At 43.9% G+C, this 11,008-nt stretch overlaps 1 protein-coding gene across 1 annotated transcript; it reads left to right on the top strand.

Moving 5' to 3' along the window:
• Positions 1 to 564: 564 nt before the first annotated feature.
• On the top strand, positions 565 to 3,632 carry LOC120970330 (uncharacterized). The gene is made up of 3 exons (XM_040397534.3): positions 565 to 948; positions 1,435 to 2,733; positions 3,239 to 3,632. Exons 1-3 carry the CDS (start codon positions 766 to 768, stop codon positions 3,464 to 3,466), a joined length of 1,710 nt encoding a protein of 569 aa, XP_040253468.1. The 5' UTR covers positions 565 to 765; the 3' UTR covers positions 3,467 to 3,632.
• Positions 3,633 to 11,008: the final 7,376 nt, after the last annotated feature.

Genomic DNA, 11,008 nt, shown 5'->3' with positions numbered 1-11,008 from the left:
AACGATTTTTTTCCTTTTTTTCTCCCGTGAGAGGCACGGTTTTGCTTCCACGAGAGACACGATTTTGCTTCGGGAGAGGCACGGCCGTGCCTTCTGGAAACGAAAAAAACACGTTTCTATTTTTTTTTCTTTTGTGAGATGCGCTTTTTTGCTCCCGCGAGAGGCATGGCCGTGCCTATCATAAACGACTTTTGAAAAGGAAAAAAAAGTGCTCCCGGTCCTTTTTTTCCTGTTTTTACGTGAATTTTTTTCGTCAAAACCTATCCGTGTGAGATCTAGTGTTAAAGATCTTGACGCGATAATTCAACGGTGAAAACAGTTCGAGATTTGGACCCACAATTGAATAGATAAATCGTTTTGAATAAACGACTCTACAACAAAAGGAAAAACTCTCCGGTCGCGACAAGTGACGTACGTGCAACACGCCACTTGTCGCGATCTGAAAAGGTGGAAGCAATCTTTCGAAGGAGTATATATTCCTTAATTTCAGCAGGACCCCCGCAACGCAACGCCCACCCGTGAAAATTGTACTTACAGAAGAGCCTGTCACTGACCGTCCGGGCCCGCTCCTCAGCAACCGTGCGTCCGCGCCTACGTTACCTTCCCCTCTCCGCTGCGCACGCGGCCTCCAGAAGCTTCCGCCCTCCTCCTTCTCCTCCTCCTCGGCCGCCACCGACCCGACGCGTCCATATATCCTTCCTTCCCTTCCCTACCGTCGTGGAGAAGAGGAGAACAAGGCGTACTCGGGCGGATCAGGGATCGGCGATGGATTTCGAGCTGCGGAGCGCGCGGGAGAAGCTGGAGAGGGAGCAGCGGGAGCGGATGCAGCGCGCTAAGGCCAAAGCCGACCGCGAGCGCCGCGCCAAGGCCGAGGCCGCGCGCCGCCGCGACGCGCTCGAGGCCTCAAACAGGGAGCGCCGCCTCGACGCCGCCCGGGCGCAGGAAGAGGTAACACCCCTCCCCTCCCCTACCCTGCACACCTAACCCTCGTCTCATCCATCTCGTATGCTCGGAATCATGGCAGCTGTCTTCGTCTTCGGTGGTCGATCGCGATTACAAGTTTAATTTTGTCCTCCGCCAAATGAACATGGATGCTCCTCCCGAATCTGACTCCTAAACCCAGAAAGGAAACCCTCGATTTGGTCCTCGGTTTTGTTCCAACTAGAATGTCAACCCAGATATCTGCCCACGTTCAGACAAGACATGGATTGTTCAATCGTGCCTGTTTCCCTTCCCTCTTTAGAAACCATGATCTCGACTCCCAACCGCTTCGTTAATCCTTTGGGGCCTTGTCGACGATATATTTTGATTTTGCATTGTTCAATTATACTTCTTGGTGTTCATGATAAGATTACAATTTCTCTCAAGTGTCTACTACTCTTACCTTATGATGATGTTTCACTGGGTGCTGATGATGAACTTCTTTCTATCTAGGCTGACCAGAAAATGGAAGAGGTGATGCAACTCGGAAAGGGTATCTCTTTTTCACACATGTTTGAAGCACTGCGATATGACGGTCCAGGGGATAAGATTAAGCTGCCACCATCTTCTTTCAAGGATTTATCCGATCAAGGAGCGCTTGACAAAGGTCCCATGTACTTCAGTCTGTCCAAGGTTAGGGACAGAGTTCCAGGTGCCTCTCCAGATCAAGACGCCGAGGAGGCAACCTGCTGTGGCGTTCTTGAATTCACTGCAAGGGAAGGCTCTGCACAACTCCCATCACATGTCTGGAACAATTTGTTTCAGAGTGACATCCCAGATGTTCCTTTGATTGAGGTGAGGTATGCAAGTTTGCCCAAAGGGACATATGCGAAACTTAAGCCGGAAGGAATGGGATTTTCAGATCTCCCTAACCATAGAGCTGTCCTTGAAACGGCACTGCGCAATCACGCAACACTATCTGAAAATGATGTTGTCATGGTCAACTACGGACAACTGCAGTATAAGTTGAAGGTTCTTGAGTTGAAGCCCGCATCAAGTGTTTCTGTGCTGGAGACGGATGTTGAAGTTGACATTGAGGAACCAGATTCAGTTTTTGACAATGAAGAAAATCAACATGTGCTTGTGCCGCTCGAGACTGGGAAGGTCGAATCTGGAGCTGTGGAAGAAGGGAAGTTCAGGTACTACAAATTTTCTGTCGAGGAAGGTGTGGCTGAGAAAGTTGCGTCTGGTTGTGCAAATATTGAGGTAAAGATAGAGTCTGATACAAGTGGCGGTGACACTGATATTTATGTTTCAAGGCATCCTTTAGTATTCCCAACTCAGCACCGTCATGAGTGGTCATCTCATGAGATGGGATCTAAGGTTCTTATACTCAAACCAAAGGATGCTACTTTGGTCAGTGGCCTTTACAGTGTTGGGGTTTACGGTTTCAAGGCCACAGCGAAGTTTCAACTTTCTGTAGCTATCAAGGATGTTATTGATAGCCATAGGATTGGTGAGCAGGGTAGTGTGTCATCAGCCGGCAATGGTGACTCAGTGGTTTGTAAGAACTGCAAACGACATATATCTAGCCGGACCTCAGTACTTCATGAGGCATACTGTGTGAGGCACAATGTTATTTGCATGCATGATGGATGTGGAGTAGTTCTTCGTAAGGAAGTAGCAGCAGATCATGTGCATTGCAGTAAGTGTGGACAAGCTTTCCAGCAGAGAGAAATGGAGAAGCACATGAAAGTCTTCCATGAGCCGCTGAACTGCCCCTGCGGGGTAGTTCTAGAAAAGGAAGAAATGGTATGCCTTAACTCATCCTATTTATTATCTTCTGCTCTTACAACAGATGAACTTTTCAGCTCTTGCAGTTCTATCAAGATTTATCTATTTTCAGCAGTATATGATAATGGGCTGTTTGGTTCTAGGCCTAGCAGCCACATTTTGCCACACATTTTTGCCAAGCTTGCCTAAGGTTAGTTCATCAAAATGAGAGCCACAAGTTGGCAAGGCTAAGGGAATCTTGCCACACTTTTTGTGAGTATGCCATGTGGGGCCCAAGTGTGGCTTGCCTAAGGTGTGGCTAGAACCAAACACTCACTTAAGTTGGTCAAACTTGCCTAACCTTAGGTGTGGCAATCTTTGGCAAAGTTAGTCACAAACCAAACAGCCCTGTTATTTCCATCTTACATTTTCAACACCAATCTATTTTCAGCAGTCAACTTGTATCGCTGATATTCTTCACACATTTCGTACGGCAAAGCCTACATATGCCAAACGACTAACTTGCTTTGTTCTTTAATGTCAGGTCAAACACCAATCCTCAACCTGCCCATGTCGCTTGATTGTGTGCCGTTTCTGTGGCGACACAGTTCAAGCTGGTGGACAGCCGCTGGATGTTCGAGATCGGCTTCGAAACATGTGCGAACATGAGAGTATCTGTGGATCCAGGACTGCACCATGCGGCTCTTGTGGGCGATCGGTCATGCTTAAGGAGATGGACATTCATGCAATAGCTGTCCATCAAAAGAGCTGATTTTTATAACCCTACGGACCGAGCCTCTGTACTGCATATATGTTGGTATTTGTAAAATCTCCGATTGTTTGCTAGTCCATGGAAAACAGTGGCGCGGTGGTGTCCGTTATCTGTTTGTATCTTCCTTCTGTATACATATTATTTATAATCTACTCCTTTTTTGACACTAGACTAGTCAAAAAACGTCTTACTAGGACGGAGGGACTACTTAGACTTAAACAACATTTTTGTAACTTCCTTCCCAGGAATAAATATCCACAAATTTGTGTAGCAACTTCAAATATAGTGGTAACTTTTGTGGCAAGTAGGCGGCTACCAATGTAGTCCCTCCGATGCCACGACTAGTCCAGAAATGAAAATGTGTTAGCATCCCAGTTAGAGCAACTCTAGTGGAGTCGTCGCAATAACCATATGTATGATGACTTTAGGCCAGTCTAGCGGAGTTATTATGTTGTTTCATTGCCATCTTGTTTCATTGTCATACTTCTTACTTTAGCCGAAAAAGGCCATTCTAGCAGACTTGCGAGCCAACATGTTTTAAGGTTGCGAGGGGATCTTTGGAGTGCATTTATATCAACAACGGTTTGATGTGAACGACATTTTCTCTCTCGTCGTTCTTCCTGAGTGACCAGATGGGATAGCCCTTCTAAGACTTGTCATAATATATGTTACAACCTGATAGAGGCGACAGTGTCCCGTCTTTCAATAAGATGGTGATTATCGTTTTGGAGGAGTAGACTTTCACGATCCGACTACGAACGTGCGAGGACGTCGCGCCTTAGCAATCGCTAAACCAACTCCGAGAGGTTATTGACCATGCCGGAGCACGATCAACCTGACCACGAGGGTCTGTTTCCTGCGAGCAAACGAAGAACAAGCAAGAAACAGAGATTGCAATCTGGATATTGCGAATATAAGAGGAAAGCTTTATTAATGAAGGTGGGGTTCTGTGACGCCTTTGTCTGGTCGTTGAACACAAACGAAGTACGCGAAGTTGAAGCTATGACGAACTTTTAATCTAAACAAAACCCACAGTCTAAACGGTGCCCTAAGGGCTGTATATATGGAGGAAGAGGGGGGAATTTCGTGGCCCTTGGGGAAGAGGTCCGAAACCAACCCTATCTCTTGTTTCCCCACACATACGGACTCTAAAAACAGCCTATACTTATGTATTTCAAAATTACATGGGCCTGACCCAATAATAAGGTGACGCATCATCTATTATTGGGTCAGGCCCATGTAATTTCGTGGCCTTTGAACGAAATTTATGAAGTGGCATCTTGTATATTTCGTCCAAGGCTTCATGCACTCCTTATGGTGGCTTCAAAGTCCTGAAATCATCACTTGTAACTCCGTTCTTGGTCCCCTTGCGCATGCCATCATCTCCCTACTTGGTCTTGCTCCAGTGTTCATCCATCTTATCCATGCCAGGCCCTTCATTTGTAAGCAAAACAAATGTATCCAATTTAGGCAGCATCATATTCTCATGAACATTAGAATCATTACCAAGAAACGAAGTACCTGGTAATTTAATTGGCGTGCGCGAGCTCTAGTAATTGGTCCAGTATGTATAGCAGCAGGGGCTGTGGGTGTAACAATGGTATTGATGTCCTCATCATCCTCCCCTTCTTGAAATGAAGTCGTCCTCGACGGAAGCTCATCTCCCTCACCCAAATAAGGCTTCAAATCTGCAATGTTAAAAGTGGGACTAACCCCAAAATCTGCAGGCAGCTCAAGTTTATATGCATTATCATTTATTTTCTCTAACACCTTAAAAGGACCATCAGCACGTGGCATTAGCTTTGATTTGCGCAAATCAGGAAATCTATCCTTACGCAAATGTAACCAAACAAGATCTCCAGCAAGTTTATATTTAGCATTCATACGCTCAATGTTTTCCTTAGTTAACTCATGCATTTTTAAGATCAATTCAACACGTTGTTTAGCATCAAAATTAACCTTCTCCGAAGATGGAAGAGGCAACAAATCAATAGGTGCACGAGGTAGGAAACCATACACAATTTCAAAAGGGCACATCTTAGTAGTAGAATGCAATGAACGATTATAAGCAAACTCAATATGAGGCAAGCATTCTTCCCACATTTTCTTATTATTCTTCAAAACAGCCCTAAGCATAGTTGTCATGTTCTATTGACTACTTCAGTTTGTCCATCAGTTTGGGGGTGACAAGTAGTACTAAAAAGCAGTTTAGTCCCCAACTTAGCCCATAAACATCTCCAAAAGTGGCTAAGAAATTTAGTATCACGATCTGAAACAATAGTATTTGGCACACCATGCAAACGAATAATTTCACGGAAGAACAAATCAGCAACATTAACAGCATCATCGCTTTTATGACATGGTATAAAGTGTGCCATTTTTGAGAATCTATCCACGACAACAAATATGCTATCCCTCCCCTTCTTTATTCGAGGTAAACCTAAAACAAAGTCCATAGATATATCCTCCCAAGGAACACTAGGTACAGGCAAAGGCATATATAAACCATGAGGATTGAGTCGCGACTTAGCTTTTTGACATGTAGTGCAGCGAGCAACAAAATGCTCAACATCCCGTCTCATCTTTGGCCAAAAGAAATGTGTAGCAAGTACGTCCTCCGTCTTCTTCACGCCAAAGTGTCCCATTAATCCTCCTCCATGCGCCTCCTGCAACAACAAAAGACGAAGAGAGCTAGCTGGATTGCATAGCTTGTTAGCACGGAACACAAATCCATCATTAACGACAAACTTGTTCCACGTTCTTCCTTCTTTACAATTCTGCAAAACATCTTTAAAATCAGCATCATGCACATATTGATCTTTGATGGTCTCCAAACCAAATATTTTGAAGTCAAGTTGTGACAGCATAGTATAACGACGAGACAATGCATCAGCAATAACATTTTCTTTACCCTTCTTTTGGTTAATGACATAAGGGAAAGTTTCAATGAATTCAACCCATTTAGCATGTCTACGATTCAGTTTAGCTTGACTTTTAATATGTTTGAAAGATTCATGATCAGAATGTATAACAAATTCTTTGGGCCATAAATAATGTTGCCATGTTTCTAAAGTCCGAACAAGAGCATATAGTTCTTTATCATAAGTAGAATAATTCAGAGTAGGCCCACTCAATTTTTCAGAAAAGTATGCAACAGGTTTACCATCTTGTAATAACACACCTCCTAATCCAATTCCACTAGCATCACATTCAAGCTCAAAAGTCTTATTAAAATCAGGAAGTTGGAGTAAAGGAGCATGTGTCAACTTATCTTTCAATACCGTGAAGGCTTCTTCCTGTGCGGTACCCCAAACAAAAGGCACATCCTTCTTTGTAAGCTCGTTGAGAGGTGCAGCAATGGTGCTGAAATCTCTCACAAAACGCCTATAGAAACCAGCGAGGCCAAGGAAACTCCTCACTTGTGTGACCGTTTTGGGCTGCGGCCAACTCTCAATAGCTTCAATCTTGGCTTTATCAACTTCAATTCCCTGTGGAGTAACAACATAGCCAAGAAAAGATACTCGGTCGGTGCAAAAGGTGCACTTCCCAAGGTTACCAAACAAACGTGCATCACGTAGAGCAATAAAAACAGCACGTAAATGTTCCAAATGTTCTTCCAAAGATTTGCTATAAATCAGTATATCATCAAAATAGACTACCACAAATCGTCCAATAAAAGCACGTAAAACTTCGTTCATTAGTCTCATGAAAGTACTAGGTGCATTAGTTAACCCAAAAGGCATGACTAACCACTCATATATACCAAACTTAGTTTTAAATGCTGTTTTCCATTCATCTCCCAGTTTCATACGAATTTGATGGTATCCACTACGCAAATCAACTTTGGAAAATATTGTAGAGCCACTCAATTCATCAAGCATATCATCTAGCCTAGGAATAGGATGACGATAACGAATAGTAATGTTATTAATGCCTCTACAATCAACACACATACGCGATGTACCATCCTTTTTAGGCACAAGTATAATAGGAATGGCACAAGGACTAAGAGATTCGCGTATATAACCTTTGTCGAGCAGCTCCTGTACTTGACGCATAATCTCCTTCGTCTCCTCTGGATTGGCACGGTATGGTGCACGGTTGGGTAGCGATGCACCGGGAATTAAGTCAATTTGATGCTCAATCCCTCGAATAGGTGGTAATCCCGGTGGCACATCTTGTGGAAAGACGTCAGCGAACTCCTGCAAAATGTTAGTGACAGCAGGGGGCAAAGAGGAAGGCACGTCCTCGAATGAAAATAATGCCTCTTTGCACACAAAAGCATAGCAAACAGATTTGTTGAAATCTAGCTCATCAATATCAGATTTTGTGGCAAGTAAACATGCACTTTTCAATTTAATTTCAGAAACAACACTAGATGGTTTATTATTAGGTTTCATTTGTTGCTCAAATTCTTTTGCCCCAATCTGATTTTCACTCTTATTTTTCTCCTGTTTTGCTTTATTAGCTCTATTAATGTCATCTTTCAAAATGGAATCAGGAGTCATAGGAAGCAAAGTAATATTTTTATCCTTATGAACAAGAGTATACTGATTGTTTCTACCATGGTGTACAGAGTTTTTATCAAATTGCCATGGTCTACCAAGTAATAAGGAACATGATTGCATGGGTACCACATCACAATCAACATAATCAGCATATGTAGAGATACTAAAATGCACACGAACAGTACGTGTTACCTTAACCTTGCCGCTGTTGTTGAACCATTGGATGTAGTAAGGATGTGGATGTGGTCTTGTGGTGAGAGATAGTTTCTCCACCATCTCCATGCTAGCCAAGTTGTTACAGCTCCCTCCATCTATGATGACGCGAACAGAACGTTCCTTCACAACTCCCTTTGTATGGAACAAATTATGCCTCTGATTTTGCTCTGCTTGTGTGACCTGCACACTCAAAACACGTTGAGCAACTAAACATTCATACCTGTCAGCGTCTTCAGGAGCCATGTATTGCGTCTCATTTTCAGAATCATCTCCACCATGTTCTTCACGTGTAATAAGAGCCAAAGTCTCCTCATCATAGTCACTAGCGGACTCATACCCACCATCCTCAGTAGCAATCATTACACGCTGAGATTTGCATTCTCTCGCATAATGTCCTCTTCCCTTACAACGACGACAAATAATATCACTTGTGTGCCCTGTTGATGCCATGGAAGAAGAAGAGCTCTGTGCAGGCCCGGCAGGTGCGCTCTTGGCAGATAGTGGTGGTTGTGCCTGCTTTCTTGTATCACGGCTGGAGGTGGAACCTGATGGAGGTGCTGGTGCAGTGGAAGTAGAAGATGCACGCGGTGTCCATGATGAAGGTCGACCTGCAGAAAAGTTAGTTCACGCCAATGCTTGTCGATCCTGCACTTCACGTTCAGCTTTACAAGCAAGATGGAATAAACGAGTGATATTAGTATACTCCTTATACTCTAGAATGGTATGAATCTCTCTATTTAAACCACCCATAAAACGTGCAAGCATAGCTTCATTCTCCTCAACAATACCACATCTAATCATGCGAGTTTGTAATTCCTGATAATATTCTTCTACAGAATTTTTCCCTTGTCGTAAACGCTGCAGTTTTTGAAGCAATTCACGTTGATAATATGGTGGAACCCAACGAGTACACATAGCAGTTTTCAAAGCAGCCCAAGTAGCTGGAATAGGATATAATCTACAATGTTCAGACCACCATACACATGCAAAACTAGTGAGAGCACAAACAGCAGCAGCAACCCGTCTCTCCTCGGGATATTGTAAACATGTAAAACGTTGTTCAGTTTCTAACTCCCAAGTAAGATATACATCAGGAATGTATCTACCCTCAAACGGTGGAATATTCAATTTCAGTTTAGGAACATGGTCATGATCTCGTACCTGAGGTGGTGGTGCAGGCCTACCGTTGCGAATATATACCTGAGGTCGACCTGTTGGAGGTGGTGCTGGTGGCTGCACGTAGTTCTGATTTTGATCAACCTCATCCTCATAATCGCCCGCATAATCGTCATCCTCCTCAGCCGCCGCAGTAGCAGGAGCCAAAGAAGCATCAACAGCAGGTGCAGCGGCACCCGAATTTTGACCAGTCTCAATTGGAATGCGCTGTGCTCGTCCCACTTGATTTGGAAAGCGGCGTTGGAGATGTGGTTGTTGTTGTTGTAGAGGTGCGACAGGTGCATCCGGTGGTGGTTGGGGAAGACGCTTGAGCAATTCATTAAACCTGTTATCCAGCTTTGTCTCAAACGACTTCTCCACGGCATCTATCTTCTCCATAGCCTCTTCAAATCTGTTTAGCACATCTCCCACCTGGCCACTCATCATTTGCTGAAATTTATCATGCAACCCCTTGTTCGTCATGTTCTCCCAATCAGTCTCATCGGCTTGTGATCCTGCCATGGTTAGCAGCAATAGAAACACAAAAGAATATGATCCTACAGACTACTAGGAAGTGGTGGTGATGGTGGTGTGTCACAAATCCTTCAAGCGAATCTCAAATTCTTACCAGTTCTTACCCAGCAGCAGGTGGTGATTGGCAACCGTTGTAGTCAAAACTCTCAAAGCTTGGATAGAGCGATTACCAGGGAGAGTCAAACGCACGACGTTGATGTATGTGGAGCTGGGAAGGCTTATAATATGGTAGCAAAAAGGGTCAGCAATAATCAATTCAGATATGCAAAGTTGAATAAACGCTCAACGACGGTACTGTGCTAGTCCTAGGCTAGACCGTGCTAGAGACGCGAGCCTAGAACACTAACAAAATCACGGCGCTGCACGTAAACAAGGGAGGAGCACACTCTGAATTTTTTTTCACTTTTTTTGCACTTTTTTTCCTCTTTTTTTTGCTCCGCAACAATTTTTTTTCGAAAAAGTCTACAAATGGTCTAAAAACTGCCTAGCCAGAATTTTCCAGACTTAGTTTTTTTTTGAAACTGGAACTATTTTTCTTCTGCGGGTAACACAAAAGTTTGGGAGTCCTTCTCTGTCACGACTCGGAGTATGGCGTGATCTGGAAATCCAAAACAGAGTAACAAAATACTGGACTTGGACTAGGACTGGTGGCGGAGATGAATCTGGTGGAACTCGGACTGGTGGCGGAGATGAATCTGGTGGAACTCGGACTAGTGGCGGATATATGTTGCAGGTGTACTCGGATTGGCATGATGGCGGCGGATATGTGGTGGCGTATATGGACTCGCATTGGCGGTGAATATGTGGTGGTGGTATATGGCAGCGGCGATGAAGTTGGTGCGGTGGTGGTATATGGCAGCAGCGATGATGATGATGCGGTGGTGATATATGGCAGCGGCGACGTGATAACCTGTGAACAGAACTCGAAACTCTAAAGGACTAGACGCTAAGACCAGCGACTTGACACGACGATGCAACCGCAAATTCAACAAAGCAAACACAGAAAAGATTATGAAAAGGCTCAGATTGGTTCGGATAGGGTGAACTAACCCTAAATTATTATTTTTTTGGCTTTTTCGTGGACTATAGGTATGAAGAACAAACTCGATCTAAACTACGAAAAACTGTA

Source organism: Aegilops tauschii, chromosome 3, assembly GCF_002575655.3.
Source record: "Aegilops tauschii subsp. strangulata cultivar AL8/78 chromosome 3, Aet v6.0, whole genome shotgun sequence".
Lineage (NCBI taxonomy): Eukaryota > Viridiplantae > Streptophyta > Magnoliopsida > Poales > Poaceae > Aegilops > Aegilops tauschii.
This window is presented reverse-complemented; position numbering and strand designations above follow the sequence as displayed.